Genomic DNA, 18229 nt, shown 5'->3' with positions numbered 1-18229 from the left:
AAAATATAAATACATTTTATAATAGTTTTGTAAATGTAATGTGTGTATATATATATATATATATATATATATATATATATAGTAACAATGCATTCAAAATCTTATTTAAATCAAACCTTTAAACAGTAGTGTATATAACAACTCATAATTTATATAAGAATATAAGCAAATCATTTAATTTATTTAAATTCTAACCATAAATAATTATGGCCGTTATCTTTGAAATCAAACCAAACTTCAAATACAGAAGTAGCTGTAAAAATGTGCAAAACATCATAACACAATAAACACTTTGTTAGAATTCATTTGATATACTGTAACACCGACCCTGAGTTAGTATGGTCACTGCAGACGTGTCTGCTAAACCCATTACTTGATAGGCTAGGATGCAATATGAAATATACAGTATATCCCCTCAACAAGGAACTTTGCACTTTCTGATATCTTTGTTTTAGACCCGTAAAGGGCAGATGTTTGTTTGTGTTATGCAACCTGCATGAGTAAATTTGGTTTTTCAGTTCTGATCCAAATCTTGACTGTTGCTCAGAGAGTTAGGTCTGTCATGCACTGTGCTTGTGGTTCACTTTGCTTTGGAGAGGGTTTGAATAATTTCACATTTGTTTGAATTATTCATACACCGCTTTCGGTATATCTGGAGAGATGGTGTGGCCAGCCACACAGATGCTACTCATAGATCGGAGACAAATGTATCTTCAGGTTGGTTAGAAAAACAGATTACAAACTGTTATTGACACATTTGTACTACCTCAAACCAGACAGCATTAATGTGAAAATGTGGTCTTATTTTTGTAGCATTCTGAAAAAGGGGGGCCATGAAAAGAAGCATTTACATGCCGCCAAGAAGCCTTGGTTTGTTGTAATGAATTCCCTGTGGGCTTGACAGCACTATGTGAGGAAACCGACCCCACCAGCGTGGAGAGAAATAATAATCCAGTCAAGCTGTGTCTGGCCTTCAGTCTCAAGGGCAATGGGGGAGATGAATGGAGATATATATATATATATCCTGTATATATATATATAAAATATATACTCAGTAGCTTATATAGTGGCATTACAGGGAAGCATGTGCTTCAAGTGTACTTTGCTGAGTTTAGCCTGACCTTCAGAGCGTGACTGCAGGAATCTAGACTATTTATATAGATGGAAATGGGCCTAATTTAAGATCTGTAAAGGGATAGTTCACAAAAAAAAATTTAATTGTATCATTGTTCGTTTACCCTCACATTGTTCAAAACTTGGATGACTTTCTTTCTTCAGTGGAACACAACAGAAGATATTTTGAAGAATATTTTGAACTAAAGAGTTTTGGCTACCATTGACTTCCATTGTAAAAAATTTTTAAAAAATTGAAAAAAATGATTCTTTTATGTTGCACAGTAAAAGAAAGTCATGCAGGTTTGGAATAGCATAAAGATTAGTAAGCAATTTCATCATGCAAGTCTTGCGTTAACATGTATAATGTCACTTTATAGTCTTTCAATTGAATCAAAATGATTTTCATGGTGATTGAAAGAAGCTTAGCTTGTTTGGAACGGGAAACATTCACTGAACAAAATGTTTTTCAAGTAAACTTATGGTCTATTGAAAGTTGCTGATTAACCATTTACTGTGGATTGTGTCATTTGTGATTGTTTGAGTTTGAGAGGTTTTCCTTACGCTTTGTGCTGCAGCTGTAATCAGACTGTCCAAAACCAGATGCACAGGAAGGAAGACTATTGTAACTACAAGACGCCATTTTTAGATTTTCCTTTCGGAGACACAACAAGCGTATAAGACTTTCAACTTTGGGTTGTCTTCCTCTCTTTCAAAAGACTATCTTTCTTTATTGTTCGTTAGGAGTTGGTGCACGTTTGACCATTTAAAACCATCTGTGTTCTCCCAGGGTATTGGCCAATTCATTCACCTTCATTCAGAAAGGTCAGTTACCTTAGTTTCCATCATGTTACATTTTTGTCAGTAAGTGTTCTTTTTTATGAACAAAATTCCATCTTCTATGCAGGTAATAGCTTTGGTAAGGTAAATATCCCTCTTGAAAAAAGCATCCTAAACCAGCCTAAGCTAGTTTGCTGTTCTTAGATGGTCATTAGACGGCATTCCATTGATCTCTCTATGTCTCTGTCTATATCTCTTTATGTTTATTCTTTACTATATATGTTTTCTTTTTCTATTTTCTGTATTTTTCTCCTTACCTACCTATGTTTACCTACAATATTGTTCAAAGGTGTGGGGTTGATAAGTTTTTGAATGTTTTTGAAAGAAGTCTCTTACTCACCAAGGCTACATTTATTTGATCAAAAACAGAGTGAAGGCAGTAATATTGTGAAATATTATTACCATTTAAAATTGAATTTTTGGCAATGAGGAATTTCAAGAAACATTTCGTATTATTATCAATGTTGAAAATTGTTCTTGCCTAATATTTTTGTAGAAACTGATACTTTTTATTCAGTATTCTTTGATGAATAAAGTTAAGATGAACATGAACTATACACCTTTTGTAACATTGCAAATGTCACTGTTGATCAATTTAATGCATCCTTGCTGGAAAAAATTATTAATTTCTTTAAAAAATGTATTTACCTGTTCAGAAGGTAAACTCAAGTCTGTGAATCAATATCAAACAGACAGGCAGGCAGTTTTGCGTTATCATCCCACAGAGCTTACATAGCTCCATTTGACTGACACAGCTGCTGGATCTTGCCGAGTTCACAAGTGACTCTGATCTCTCAACTTGATTGGTATGACGTTTGCAAAGAGAAAGCTGCTCTGTTGTGTAGATGACTGCTGGTTACAGCTCTATTCAGCGCTGCAAAAATCAATGCTTTCTCTCTTTCTGCTCCTTCTCTCAGTATTCCTATGTATCATGTGTCTCTGAGGTAGTGGGGCACTGGCATTGATTTGGGAGGAGACTGTTGGGGTGAGATGATGCGTCATATGCCCCTCCAAACAGTCTTAAAAGCACTTGTAATGCTATTTATGATTTATGGCTTGCGGTTTAGGGGTGTGACGGTGTTGTAGATGCAGATGTCGAAACACTCGACTGCTCTATGTCTTTGGTAATGTAATGGGAGATTTCTGCACTCTCCAAACCCTCTAGTTTTTCTCCAAATGTCACATTCCAGCATTATGAGATGAGAGGAACTCCTACAGATGCATTCTTTCGTATTATTTATTTAGCCTGTCTGAGACTAAAACTCTCAGATCATTATGTCCCATATCAAACAGAATCAGCTCATATTTAAGCCAACAGAATTGTATTCTATCTATAGTAAATGCATATGGAATGTAGTTTGTATTGTATTTTAACATCTAATAGTCAAATTTTCCTAGGTAAAAGCTATGTAAAATGGATTTGTGTGTAATGGTGTCTTGGCCAATATATTGGATATTCAATTAGTTTGTGCTCATTTCTACTATTTTTACATTTAATGTGTCATTTTTAATGCTCACTTAACGTTCATCTTTAATATTACTGATAATCTAATAACTCTGTTTAATGTAATCTCAAGATGAATATCCATTTTCCGTTCTGTATATTATAACATTGCGATGTTTAGGTTCACTTGCAGCATTTAAAATAACATATTTTAATTTATTTGTAATATATTTTAAATAAATATTACAGAATTTTAATATCAGCTGTTTAATGGCCATAGCATGCAGTTATTATCTATTTATTGGTATCAGTCAGAATTTTTATATTGGTCTGTTATTGTGGCACTCAACGATAGTATAAAAAAAAAATTAAATCTGAAATGGTGTCTGTTATTTTCCTATGAAGAAAGTGCTAGTGTCCCTTATTTTCCTCTGCTGAAGTTTACAACCCTAACCAATAGATAGACTAATAACGTTGCAGCAGTCGCAGCAGTTGTGCGGCTTCTCTCTCCCATTGTGTGTGGAATGTGTGTTTGTGTATGAATGTGTGTGTTTATTAGTGTATTTGTGTATGGGTGTTTGTTTGTGAGTGAATAAGGCCAGCTGGAGACAGTGAGTGTGAGCGAGAGGATGGCCAGCTGTGTTTTTGGCATTTATAGTGCTGTGTCTCTGAATGGACCTTCACATACACGTGAACTGGAGCAGTCCTGCCCTGTCAATGGCCCCTCTTTGAGATGGCTTACCTCGATAGCTATGTGCGGCTTGTTTAGCTGGAGTATATAACTTGAGCTCAGTGTGTTTAGCTTTGGCCTAAAAAATCAGCCGTAGACTGTAATGTTCACACAGAATTAATTGGAAAGTTCTAGTGAGTAATACAATCTAATAAAATTTATCAAAAACACTTATTTTACAGCTTGAGATATGCATACATTTTATGTTTTCCCTTTTCCTGTTCTGGTTTCACTTACCATGGAATTCTCAACTTGACATCATGATAGATTATATTTTCTCTATCTCTGCATTTGTTTATTATTTTTGGAAAACATTCAAACCAAAAGTTACAGAGTAAGCAGCCATTTGTCTCAGGCATGGTGAGATTTGATTTAATATCTAATAATCTAATAATTCAAAATGGAACAAAACTGTATGCGTTATCCAGATTTGTAATATTTTACAGATGGGATTGTCTTGTCCTTTCTCTGTGTGTCATGGAATAAAATCATTAACCGGATTGAAGGCACTTGTAGTTTGAACTTCTAAAGAGAAAAATAGCTTCAAATACCCTATTTGCTCCCGTAATGATCTGTTGAAGATTTAATGAATATGAATGTAAACTCAACATAAAGCCACTGAAAAGTTTTTCTTAAGGTGACGTGGAGTTTAATGAGGTTGTAATTAGGAATTAATGAGTTTGGACTTTATAATATTGCAAATAATTTTGCATCTAAATCAGTTAATCTGTTTTTTCTTTTCTCCAAATGTTGCCAAATTTGCCCTACTTCGGTGCTGACTTTTGCTTTGAGTAAGAAAATAATTACTTTCTTTTCATTTTTTTGTCCTGCGTTATCAGACATATTGTCATTCTATATTAATATTTGTTTTTCTTTCCTTTTTATTCTCTTTTGTCTGGCGAATTGAGGCATGTGACCTCATAGGAAGTAAAAGTTCCTCAATGAGGAGTGGGGGAAAAAGAAAAGGAGGAATGGTTTTTGAAAATGGCAGAAAAAAATTCCAATGACATAACTTTTTTGGCTATGCAATTATCAATAAAAATAATAATAATGAAATAAAATAAAATAAAAATAGGAACATCTTTTTAAGTGGGAGAACTTGCACAATAGGTGGCTGACTAAATACTTTTTTGCCCCACTGTATATGGCTGACATTGATTGTATTTAAAAATATATCAGATCTCTGATTCTCTCTCTTTACTTTATTTTACAGATAATAGATTCCAGACCTAAATCCACTTTTGTCTGTGCATGTCAGTGGTCCATATGTCTCTTAGCTCTATTATTTCTGTGTACTGAGCTGCTTGGAATTCCTCTGAATTTGTAATTCCACAGAGGAGGTATGACCTCTGACTCTTCCTGCTTCCTGTCAGAATTTTGTATAACATTCCAGAACCCGTTCATTCACTCCCTTTCTCATGTGGATGAGAGGAGGGGTGAAAACAGGACACCCGACTTTTTTCACGACATCTCTCCATCTTCTCTCTGATTTCTGTTTATTTTTGCTGCTTGAATCGACACATATGTAATGGTACTAGCATGTACGACCGCCTTATTGAAAGAGTCCTTTTGTGTTCAGTGTTTTCAAAAACTTCAGATGTGAGCTGGATTTGAACTTTTGCAAAAAACCTGCCAAGCAAATCATTAAAAATTTTACCCAATAATAATAATAATGTATCTGTGAAAATTTTTTCTTTTTTCTTTTTTACTGTATTTCATTTTACTTATTTTGTAGATATTGTGTTAAAACAACTCATTATGTCAGCCAATTCTGAGTAAAAGAATTGATATATATATATTATATTATATTTGTGCTTTTTTTTCTCTTGTTGACAATCATTTGTGGCACACCTATTCAGACTGCAGATAAATTCGCTTTCATGCTTCTGTGTAAATAAGTCTTTAAAACAGCAGGAAAATCAAAGGAATTGGTCCGTTTTGCACTTTGGCCATAATGCAAGTAATTTTCCACCATTTATGCCCATTTTCTGCTTTCCAATTCCAGCACATGTTTAGATTCTCTGTGACTCGTGCAACTTTAATGTGTTATAATAAAGTCCCCGTACAGTGAGCCATGTTGCCATGTAAACAAACTTAAGTTCCTTTAACCCACAAATCCATTCGTAGAAAAGTATAAAAAGACGGTCAAGTGTGTGTTTCTGAATAACACTTCACTTATAAGCATTTATCATTATAGACAATCATTTTACTCCTTCGATATTGATGTTCCATTGTCCCATTTTAAAATCAATCTCGGTAGCTGGAGCGCGTGTATGCGTGGAGTGGTTGAAATTAAGTGCGAGCCGCAGGTAGCCAGTCACTCAACCCATAATTACTCGCTGAAGAGCACCACGCTCATTCTGTTCACTTCGCCGCTCAGTATGGGGTAAAGGCGGGTAAAAAAGGAAGAACGCTCAGAAAAACGTGGCGTCCCGCGGAGCGAGGAACCCGGACGCTCGTTTAGCATTCAGGGTGCTCAGCATCTGAGTGTTTTAGTGAAGCTATTAGGCCCAGCTAATGAGGACGACGGGAATGGACAAATACAACCTCTAATTCGATTCAAATGTCAGTGTGGAGGGGAGCAGCTGTTGCTGTAGTGGTCTAAAGCTCTTAAAGGTTTTGATGATTTTATGACCAAATAATGTAAAATGTTAGACATAAGCGATGTTATATATAAAAAAAAAAGTATGGCCAAATGAATGGTCTTTCAGACAAATTCGTTGAACATTAATTGAGGCTTTTAAGTCTCGTTCCCACTGAAAATAATTTCTAGTGAAGAATCACCATTGATGGTGCCACTTAGGCCTGTTCTCCCTCTGTGCCAATGAAACTGAGCCCTAGAGTGCTTTCGACGCCATTTAAATGGATTTTGAGTGTGTTTCTGAAGTTAGGCATTGGTGAGGTGTTCATTTACAAAAAAGTATGGTAACTATAGTTTCTTTAGGGCAAAAAAATAAAACCAGTTACAAGTGACCCAACACAAAACCGAGAAACATGCATGCGTCCAGAAAAAAACATACACATCAAGAACCTGTTATAATTATAATTGTGTGAAACATCAGACTATATGCTGATAGACTAATGTTCAGCCACATTTACTGTGGTTCAGTGAATTTCAAGGGAATCCAGTAATTTCAATAGGAATCCTCACAGGAATTTCGCAAAAGATTTAGCAACAGGTTCAAGTTCGTAACGTGGCTTCAGCAAAAGAATGCTGCTTGGTTTGATTCTTCTTTCTGAGCTGTACTTCATACATTGTAGTACTGACAATAAATTGCCAAAATGTTGCTGAAATTTTGGTAATGGCACCTTAATACAGCCACAACATAATCCAGTGTTTCTCAACGGACAACCCAACAGTGAAAAGAAAATTTCTTGTATAAAGGCAAACATAAAGTCCTTAAAACATTTACATTTATTAGTATTACCACAAGCTCTATAAGCAAAATTATTAACATGTCTGTAGGTTTGTCTTTGTAGTTTGAATGTTTGGTTTCTCACTGTTCTTTCTTTCTTTCTTTCTTTCTTTCTTTCTTTCTTTCTTTCTTTCACTTTGCAGATGCAATGGCCACTCCATCTCCAGCCAAGAGTATGGGCGACCCAGGCATCACGCCACTTTCCCCCACACACATACTGGTGAGCTCTGCTTTTTATTGGCAGCATGACGTCACCCGTTACATTACATCTTATTTACACTGAGCTGCAATTACATGCAACAATTTAGTGCTTGACATATACGTGACAGCATCTCTCTTCCTCGTTCCATATCCCTCATTTTCCCTCTGCTTCTTTTCCCTCTTTTCTTTCTACAGAAGGACTCCGAAGAAAATGAGCCTACGAGACACCCCTATGTGGTGGTGGTGGCCATCGACTTTGGCACCACCTCCAGTGGCTATGCATATGCCTTCACTAAAGAGCCAGAGTGCATTCACACTATGAGGTGAGACAAAAGGCGCAGAGAGAGGGAGTGGGGGGAGACTTTTTTTCTTTTTTCTTTTTTCTTTTTTGCATGTGATTTTATTGGGTTAAAATAAAATAAATCTATTTATATATAAAAATAAAAAATTTTAAAGTAATAATTTTTCTATTTTTTTTAGTTTTTTTATTAAAATAAATTATACAATTAATTTAATAATTATATAATTTTAAAAGTAATTTTATATAATTTTATATTATTGTTTTTTTTTTCTTGCTGGAGTAACCGATTACCTTTTCTAGTTACTCTGCATAGACGCTGCACTCTTCTGTAGACATTAATATGATTGTCTATCCATTAGACAGTCATGTCTCTATTTCAGTCAAACACACAGGCGTCTTTCTTTCTGGGCACTAAGATGCCCCATTAAAAATTATTAGATATATACAGTCCCACTGTGTATATACTGGTCTGAAATAGGGGTGGGCGATATGACCAAAATCTTATATTACGATATGAGTAATTTTATTTCACGGTAACAATATATATCACTATATAGTTATTTTTGCTTTAAAACAATCACCTTCAACTCAACCTTGCCAAGTCAGAACTGCTTGTGGTTCCATCAAACCCATCGTTTCATCACAATTTCACCATCCAGTTAGGCACATCAACCATAACTCCTTCAAAAACAGACAGAAACCTTGGAGTTACACTCTTAAAAATAAAGGTGCTTCAAAAGGTTCTTCAAGCGATGCCATAGAAGAACAATTTTGGTTCCACAAAGAACCATTCAGTCAAAGGTTCTTTAAAGAACCATCTCTTTCTTACCTTTTTGTAATCTGAAGAACCTTATTTCGTCCTAAAGAGCCTTTTGTGAAACAGAAAGGTTCTTCAGATGTTAAAGGTACTTTATGGAACCATTTAGACAAAAAGGTTATTCTATGGCATCGTGAAGCACCTTTATTTTTAATAGTGTATCTGAGCTGCAATTACATGCAACAATTTAGTGCTTGACATATACGTGACAGCATCTCTCTTCCTCGTTCCATATCCCTCATTTTCCCTCTGCTTCTTTTCCCTCTTTTCTTTCTACAGAAGGACTCCGAAGAAAATGAGCCTACGAGACACCCCTATGTGGTGGTGGTGGCCATCGACTTTGGCACCACCTCCAGTGGCTATGCATATGCCTTCACTAAAGAGCCAGAGTGCATTCACACTATGAGGTGAGACAAAAGGCGCAGAGAGAGGGAGTGGGGGGAGACTTTTTTTCTTTTTTCTTTTTTCTTTTTTGCATGTGATTTTATTGGGTTAAAATAAAATAAATCTATTTATATATAAAAATAAAAAATTTTAAAGTAATAATTTTTCTATTTTTTTTAGTTTTTTTATTAAAATAAATTATACAATTAATTTAATAATTATATAATTTTAAAAGTAATTTTATATAATTTTATATTATTGTTTTTTTTTGAGTAACCGAGTAACCGATTACCTTTTCTAGTTACTCTGCATAGACGCTGCACTCTTCTGTAGACATTAATATGATTGTCAGACAGTCATACAGTCATGTCTCTATTTCAGTCAAACACACAGGCGTCTTTCTTTCTGGGCACTAAGATGCCCCATTAAAAATTATTAGATATATACAGTCCCACTGTGTATATACTGGTCTGAAATAGGGGTGGGCGATATGACCAAAATCTTATATTACGATATGAGTAATTTTATTTCACGGTAACAATATATATCACTATATAGTTATTTTTGCTTTAAAACAATCACCTTCAACTCAACCTTGCCAAGTCAGAACTGCTTGTGGTTCCATCAAACCCATCGTTTCATCACAATTTCACCATCCAGTTAGGCACATCAACCATAACTCCTTCAAAAACAGACAGAAACCTTGGAGTTACACTCTTAAAAATAAAGGTGCTTCAAAAGGTTCTTCAAGCGATGCCATAGAAGAACAATTTTGGTTCCACAAAGAACCATTCAGTCAAAGGTTCTTTAAAGAACCATCTCTTTCTTACCTTTTTGTAATCTGAAGAACCTTATTTCGTCCTAAAGAGCCTTTTGTGAAACAGAAAGGTTCTTCAGATGTTAAAGGTACTTTATGGAACCATTTAGACAAAAAGGTTATTCTATGGCATCGTGAAGCACCTTTATTTTTAATAGTGTATGATTGATGATCAGCTGACTTTCCCAGACCACATTGCTAAAACTGCCCAGTCCTGCAGATTTGCTTTATTCAACATCAAGAAGATCAGGCCCTTTCTTTCGGAACATGCTTCAACTCATTGTTCAAGCTCTTGTTCTGTTCAGGCTGGACTATTGCAATGCTCTCTTGGCAGGTCTTCCAGTCAGTTCTATCAAACCTTTACATTAATCCAGAACGCGGCAGCAAGATTAATTTTTATTGAGCCGAAAAAAATGCATGTCACACCTCTGTTTATCAATTTGCACTGGCTACAAATAGCTGCTTACATAAAATTCAAGGCATTAATGTTTGCCTACAAAACCACCACCACCTTTACCTAAATTCATTACTTCAGACTTATGTGCCCTCTAAGCTTGCGTTCTGCAAGTAAACGTTGTTTTATTGTGCCATCCCAAAGAGGCACAAAATCACTTTCTCTGACTTTTAAATTAAATGTTCCTTCCTGGTGGAATGACCTGCCCAACTCAGTCCGAGCAGTCTCAGTCCTTAGCCATCTTCAAGAATCGGCTAAAAACACATTTCTTCCATCTTTATTTGACACTCTAACTCTAGCACTCTCTATTCTAATTCTATTCTTTAAAAAAAACTTGGCCCTTTTAGACTTGCACTCTATTAAAGGTCCCATAATGTACACCTTTCTGGAGTTTTATTTGAGGTTTTGATGTCCTTAAGAATATATATTTGTGGTATAAGTACCAGAAACCATCTCAATATATTTTTACAGCTCCTCTCTCAGGAGCTCTGCTGAGAACAGGTCGATTTTGGTCTGTCTAATTAATATTCATGAGTCTCTCTTCTGATTGGCCTGTTGTTTTCTGAGTGACGCACGGCCAGGCCAACCACAGGTAACTAGGGTCAGCGACGTCACAGTGCTAGCTGGAGGCAGCAAAACAAAGGGGAAAAGGCCCATTCAAACCAGCGCACTGAGCGCAGGTTCAGCTACATAAGGAGCTTAAAATATCATCTTGTTGTGATGTTGGGTCCCAGAATCGACATAATACAGCCTCATATTAGAAATTTGATCGCATATCTGCTGCAACTGCCAGACAAAAAAAACGACGACAGCTGTGGTTAACCGCGATAAAACGAGCAGACTGGACAGAAAGGATCGTCAAACATGCTCGTGTTTGCAGCGCACACTTCTTATCAGAAAAGGTTCAATAAAGTATTGTCAGAACTGGAGAGGATCTGCAGGGAGGAATGGCAGAGGATCCCCAAATCCAGGTGTGAACAACTTGTTGCATCTTTCCCAAAAAGACTCATGGCTGTATTCGATCAAAAGGGTGCTTCTACTAAATATTGAGCAAAGGGTCTGAATACTTAGGACCATGTGATATTTCAGTTTTTCTTTTTTAATAAATCTGCAAAAATGTCAACAATTCTGTGTTTTTCTGTCAATATGGGGTGCTGTGTGTACATTAATGAGGAAAAAAAATTAACTTAAATGATTTTAGCAAATGGCTGCAATATAACAAAGAGTGAAAAATTTAAGGGGGTCAGAATACTTTCCATACCCACTGTATATACATCATGACTAGATAGACACCGTGAGTTTGTCTTTACTATACAGGTTAGATGTGATCCACCTCATAGTAACAATCCTGTCAGATCGTCCATCCTTTGAGTATAACATGTAACGTTATAGGCCGGCCGATCTGGTTTTGTGGTTAAAGTTAACCTTTTCGACATGTTTCCGTGTTGTTGTTGCTCAGCAATAGCATGGACTTGATGTTGTCTGGGGGTTTGGCAAAAGGAGAGTGGGACTGTAGGTGGTGCTCGGGGTGGTGACTGAAGGCGGTGACTGTGTAGTTATGACGTCAATTTTTTCCGGAAGTCACAACGGTTCGTGAAAAATATCTAGAACTTTAAGCAGGCTGTGTGCATGTTACTGTGGACTGACTGTTTTGAAACTTATATGGTAGTTAAATAGCCCCTAGACCTCAGTAATTGTGAAAAAAGCCAGGAAATTTCAGTTTTGACAATATGGGACCTTCAATTTACTAACTGCTTGTTTTCTTTAAAAAAAAAAACCGAACTTCTCTTATCTTTTTGTATTCTATTTGTTTTCTTTTTATTTATTATACAATTAACAAAAGCAAAAATGACCTCTAACACTAGCTTGCTCTATTCTTTTCCTATTCTATCTGTTTTCTTTTTATTTATTATACAATTAACAAAAGCAAAAATGACCTCTAACACTAGCTTGCTCTATTCTTTTCCTATTCTATCTGTTTTCTTTTTATTTATTATATAATTAAAAAAACAAAACAAAACAAAAACCTTGCTACGTGTACTGCATTAAGCTAACTGAGACTTGTTATAGCACTTGCATATCTTTGCTGTCTTGTTGATTTTGATTGCTTCCATTGTCCTCATTTGTAAGTCGCTTTGGATAAAAGTGTCTGCTAAATGACTAAATGTAAATGTAATGTAAATGTCTTTTTTGATATCAAAATTTTTGATACCATAGAAATTTGATTTGATGATTCTTGTCACCAGTGTCAATATCACAAAAAACTAATACTAGCCTAAACTTATTTTTTTTTTAAAGAAGAAAAAAAAAAACTTAAAGGCACAATATTTAATATTTTTTTTATTAAAATATCCAAAAACCACTAGAACAGTGTTATATATTTTGCTGACTTGTGTACTTACATTATCCCAAATGTTACGAAGAATGTTTAAATCCAGAGAAGCAATTTTAACTAGTGACACGGACCGTGTCCATAGTGTCATTGTGTCGCCTGCCAATGACGTCATAACCCCTTGATTTCAATTTTTTTGTTGTTTTGTAGAAACACCATGGAAACACCAAAGATGCTTTAATATTTTGTGCGTTTTAATAGACCGATGACGACCGCACAGAGTAGCATTATAACAGAACTTTCATGATTCCACACTCAGTCACGGCGTCATCAAACTACGCCTATGTCTTTTTGTTTTTTGAATACGCGCCCTCTATCGGCGAAAATTACATATTGTGCCTTTAAGCTCACTAAAGACAAGTAAACAGTCAGCGATTAAATAAGAATGAGAAACTAATTACCAGTGTTGGGGGTAACGCATTACAAGTAACGCGAGTTACGTAATCAGATGACTTTTTTCAAGTAACTAGTAAAGTAACGCATTACTTTTTAATTTACAAGAGAATATCTGAGTTACTTTTTCAAATAAGTAACGCAAGTTACTTTTTTCCCCCCAATTTATTGATTGACAGCTCTCCTGTCCCCATGTTGAGAGAAATCAGAAGATGTTACTGTAGTTCTAAAATAAATATGAATATGCATTAATTCATCTAAAAAAAATACAAGACAGGTTCTGTATTCCTCAAAATGAATAAAAATAATGCAACTCAGAATATAACGCAAACCTGCAATAATTAAATGTTAAACAACACAAATATTCTTTATGTATTTAATCCCATTCTATTAACCAATGTCTTTGATGATTCAGTTCAACCGTACTAATAAGCAAAAATTACTCTAGCCAAACATTTGTGTCTTTGTTTATTGCTGAAGTGTGTTGAAATGTCTTCTTCTGCACTCTTCTGTATGGACGTAAATGTACTTTCCCTTCAGCCTGAGGCGTATTCATTTCACTTTTGGTGTGAAAAGGCTTTTATATTTTTATAATTACTTTTTTATGGAGTAACGCAATATTGTAATGCATTACTTTTAAAAGTAACTTTCCCCAACACTGCTAATTACTAGCAATAGGACAAAAAATCTACAGTAGAACAAATAAATAATAAATGCTACATACTGTACATTGTATAAAGTCAAATGTATAGAAACTGCATATTCTTCACTGTGTAAATTGAATATATATTTCTTATTATTAAAGTTACAAAAGTGATTTAGTCAATAGTAGTGAGAGATTTTCTCTCATTTGTTGTTTGATTAACGTGAATGACAGACACTGCTGTCACTTTAAGAGCTGCCCGGGTTCCAATATACTGCTACTCATGTGTTTTCTTTCTCAGCTGTTTGCTTTCACTTAAGACCTACTGTGTTTACGAGGATACTTGCAAAAGACAGGCATTTTGACACATAAAAGTGTGTGTATTTAATCGTTCAAGGCCTATAAAGAGGCAAAAATAACTCTGTTAAGTACTCCCTTGCTCTATGAGCACTGTCTTCACAGCGCTCAGAAATTGTCTCAGACAGCTCGCGCATATAGCGAAATGAGTTCTCTTTTGCTGCTAATTGCATTTCAACAGCTTAAAATCACTTGTTTTTAAACCTTAATGCTTAAAGACGCATGCAAACGATAAGTTTTCATGACCACGTGGCACAGCAACGTCACGTGAGCATGTAACCACGATAGAGACAATTGTACAAAATCTCTACTGGTTGACAAATTTCTACCGGTTAAACGTGTCTACCAGTATATCGCCCACCCCTAGTCCGAACTGTCTAACATTAGTGTGTGTCTGTGTGTGTTGTATACTAGGGTAAACCCACAGCTGCTCTGTATTCCTGGCCTGACCTACTTGGTCATGTGACCTTTGACTCTAAGGTCAGCTCTCCAGAGTACCTGTTGGGCAGAGTCAGCCACGTGTTTCCCGCCCAAACAGGCATGTGGGCTTAATTTTAGGCATCAGATTCATTGTGAAAGTTAGAAATAGGATTATTTGTTAAACAGCACAAGTACATCTATAGACAGTGTCCTCACTATATATATTCACATATTTGAATAAAAGATAAAAGTTCGAGTGTAAATAAAGATATGAATAAAATTGAATATAGTGTTTTCCATTGAAACATGAAGGCTATTATATGTAAACAGATATATTTAGCTCTGACAAGCACTCTTGGCATTAATTTGTTCATGGTTAAAACATTCATATAGGATCATGATTGAGTCAACACAGTTGAGTGGGAGATTGCCCTTCTCTTGAAAGACCAGTGCCTTCCTTCAGTCTGGTTAATTCAAATTGTGGTTTATCTGCTGCTAGAGATTTACACACCCAACACAAAAAACCCAAGGCCTTTGAGATTATTTGGGTTGGACTGGTAGTCTAGTCCCTTAATCTTTACATAAACACAGCTTCCCTTTTAAAAACTCACAAAACTCTTGTGCTAAATCTGTTTAGAGTCAAGAAGACAGCTGCTTTGAGTTGGTTAACAGAGGATGAAAGGATCGACTCCCTGTCTGTCCTGATTCCACAGAATTCCTTAATAATTTTTTTGTTTGTTTACAGAGACCAAAATGATTAACCCTGATAAACTGAAACCTTATGGACTGTTACAACTATGCCAATAATTGCCAATTGACTTGATGCAATGCTGGTTATACAGTGCCCCCAATATATATGTAGACATCTAATATGTATAAATTTTAGTGCATAACATAACCAAATATTAAAGCAAGCAGCAAACATGATATCCTTTTCTCAGAATTAACTTTTTCCATTTTTGAATAGCTACATTGTCATTTTTTCAATAATTTTTACTGGTTGGTCTCAGTATAATTTTAGTGGATCTATGACATCACTTAATTATTATAGGGTGTATGAAGTCATTTCTCTATTATGATCATTTTGGCATATGTGATTCTCTCTATGTCAGTTCAGACAGTCAGGCTGCTTGTTCTGTATGGAAGCATATAGGTAGCGAAATTCAATTTAAAATGCAATATGCAAAATGGCAATGCAATATTCAAAATGGCAACGCAATATTCAAAATGGGATTGTATTTCTGTATTTAAATGTACATTTTCCATTACCCATACGTGCAAAGTTTGTCGCAAAAGTAAAATGAAAATTTCGCTTCCGCCAGTCCCTGCCTTGAAGCAATGATTGACGGAGGGTGGGCGTGGTCAGCTTGGAATGCATTTTCAAATTGAATTTTGCTACAAGTATCCCTCGTCGTCATGATGAAAATGCAATCCTAAGTGTTCTAACTGTTAGTCTAAATGTATTTAGGACAAATTGCATTTAAATGCATTTAAATCATATTGCTACCATTTCTGCTTGAACATGTTACACATATCAAATCAATTTGTGTTATACATTTTCATTTTCATTTCGCAATGAAAGTGAAGCATTTCTCAAGCGTTCAAATGTGCATGCAATTTACATATTAAGACTACTGTTGGAAATGGCAAATGTAAATTATAAAATTTAATTTTCATTTTACTTTTGCACCAAACTTTGCACGTATGGGTAATGGAAAATGTAAATTTAAATACAGAAATACATTGCCATTTTGAATATTGCATTGCCGTTTTGCATATTGCATTTTAAATTGAATTTCGCTACCTATATGCTTCCATAGTTCTGTGCCTCGTCCTGGAAGTAAAAGCCCATGAATATTTTAAATGCCTCTGACTCTGTACGATGCCTGTGCTGGTTTTATGTCTGCCTCGATATGGATAATGAGGATGATGATACTCTGTTGGGTTGAGTGATATTTTAGGTCATCTTTGGTCAGGTCTCTCCTAATTAGGAGAAGAGGTGAAAAGCTATAGCAGTTCCAAATTCTGCCCAGTGGAATTATTTCCTGGCTGATCCCTTTAGATCTTTGTAAAACTCATTGGTTGATTTCCCTTTGTTGCTAGGCGCTGGGAGGGTGGGGACCCAGGTGTGTCCAATCAGAAGACGCCCACCACCATTCTTCTGACCCCAGACAGGAAGTTTCACAGTTTTGGTTATGCAGCCCGAGATTTTTACCACGACCTGGATCCCACTGAGTCTAAGCAATGGCTCTACCTGGAGAAGTTTAAAATGAAACTACACACCACTGCAGTAAGGACAAACTCATACAGTATGGATTTTTTATTATTGTTGGACCTGAGGGGACTTCGTGTCCCAGCACATTTACGTGTTAAGGAAATTACTGATCATAAGTGTGAGGACTTCTCTTAAAATATGCTTCATGCCTGATATATTCAAAAATTACCACTACCGCATAACTTGTATAAAAAGTACTGCAAGCACATTAATAACTCATTACTAACAGGTTAACCAATCAAAGCTTCATGAAACTGAAATAATACTAATTTATTTTTATTAGAGTTTTCTAATTTATTACATTTAACATAAATCTCTAAACCCAGGGTGTGAAAAGTTCACGGAGGGCCACAGCCCTGCACAGTTTAGATATAACCCTAATTAAACACATCTGATCCAGCTAATCTAATCATTTAGGCTTATTTGAAAACTACATGGTATGTGTGTTGGAGCAGGGTTGGAACTAAACTCTGCAGGTCTGCGGCCTTCCAGGAACTGAGTTTGACACACCTGCTCTAAACTATATTTTCCTCATTGGGAATGAGATGATAAGTCTATAAAGTGTATAGATACATTTTGATTGACATGTCATGCTCTTTCTTGTTTCTGAGAGGTGTTACTGTCATTTTGTCTTCTTCAGAATCTGTCCATCGATACAGATTTACATGCAGCCAATGGGAAAAAGGTGAAAGCTCTGGATATTTTTGCTTATGCTCTGGCCTTTTTTAAGGAGCAGGCTCTTAAGGTATGTTTTAGTTCCATTATCATCTAGGACATTCAGTTCAAACCAGCCTACTTGCATTATTTTAACATGTACTCTACCATTCAGAAGTTTGGGGTTGATAAGATATTTTTGATATTCTTGAAAAAAGTCTATTTTATGTCTATCAAGGTTATATTTTTATACAATAAAAATACAGTAAAACTAATATGTGAAATGTTATATAGTAAATATTAAATGTTCATGTAACTATTTTCTATTAATTTTTTTTTATGTTATCTATTTCCGTGATGGCAAAGCTGAATTTTAGTGTCACTTGATCGTTAATTATTATTATTGTCAAAAATATTTTTGTGGAAACTGATACATTTTATGTGTGTGTGTGTGTGTGTGTGTGTGTGTTTGGTGACTCAGCTCTCCGTCTGCAGGATCAGGAGAACAGAAAGAAAGGACACTGCATTCCCTCACCTCTGTCTCTCGCTCTCTGCATTTTGCTCACACTGTCGCCCCA

The 18229-nt window shown here is 35.5% G+C and overlaps 1 protein-coding gene and 1 long non-coding RNA gene across 2 annotated transcripts in view; both read left to right on the top strand.

Annotated features, from left to right (window-relative positions):
* Positions 1 to 8062, top strand: part of LOC107553086 (uncharacterized) — a 12959-nt gene extending 4897 nt beyond the window's left edge. Inside the window, exons 2-3 of the long non-coding RNA XR_001604928.1 lie at positions 7687 to 7763; positions 7940 to 8062. This is a non-coding gene — a long non-coding RNA (uncharacterized lncRNA). The remainder of the gene's footprint in view (positions 1 to 7686; positions 7764 to 7939) is intronic.
* On the top strand, positions 8063 to 17769 carry LOC107553731 (heat shock 70 kDa protein 12A-like). Its single transcript, XM_016236049.1, has 4 exons — positions 8063 to 8067; positions 9075 to 9269; positions 16826 to 17012; positions 17638 to 17769. Exons 1-4 carry the CDS (start codon positions 8063 to 8065, stop codon positions 17767 to 17769), a joined length of 519 nt encoding a protein of 172 aa, XP_016091535.1.
* The last annotated feature ends 460 nt before the right edge of the window (positions 17770 to 18229 follow it).

The sequence above is a fragment of the Sinocyclocheilus grahami genome, unplaced genomic scaffold (assembly GCF_001515645.1).
Source record: "Sinocyclocheilus grahami isolate Dianchi unplaced genomic scaffold, SAMN03320097.WGS_v1.1 scaffold18.1, whole genome shotgun sequence".
In the NCBI taxonomy this organism is placed as follows: Eukaryota; Metazoa; Chordata; class Actinopteri; order Cypriniformes; family Cyprinidae; genus Sinocyclocheilus; species Sinocyclocheilus grahami.
Note: the sequence above shows the minus strand (reverse complement) of the source record. Positions and strands in the feature narration are given on the sequence as shown.

What these genes read in the sequence shown, in the direction of transcription:
- LOC107553731 (XM_016236049.1), top strand. An exon ending in GAGTGCATTCACACTATGAG is followed by an intron (nt 9,270 to 16,825) that starts GTGAGACAAAAG and finishes CTTTGTTGCTAG; the next exon opens with GCGCTGGGAGGGTGGGGACC. An exon ending in TGAAACTACACACCACTGCA is followed by an intron (nt 17,013 to 17,637) that starts GTAAGGACAAAC and finishes TGTCTTCTTCAG; the next exon opens with AATCTGTCCATCGATACAGA.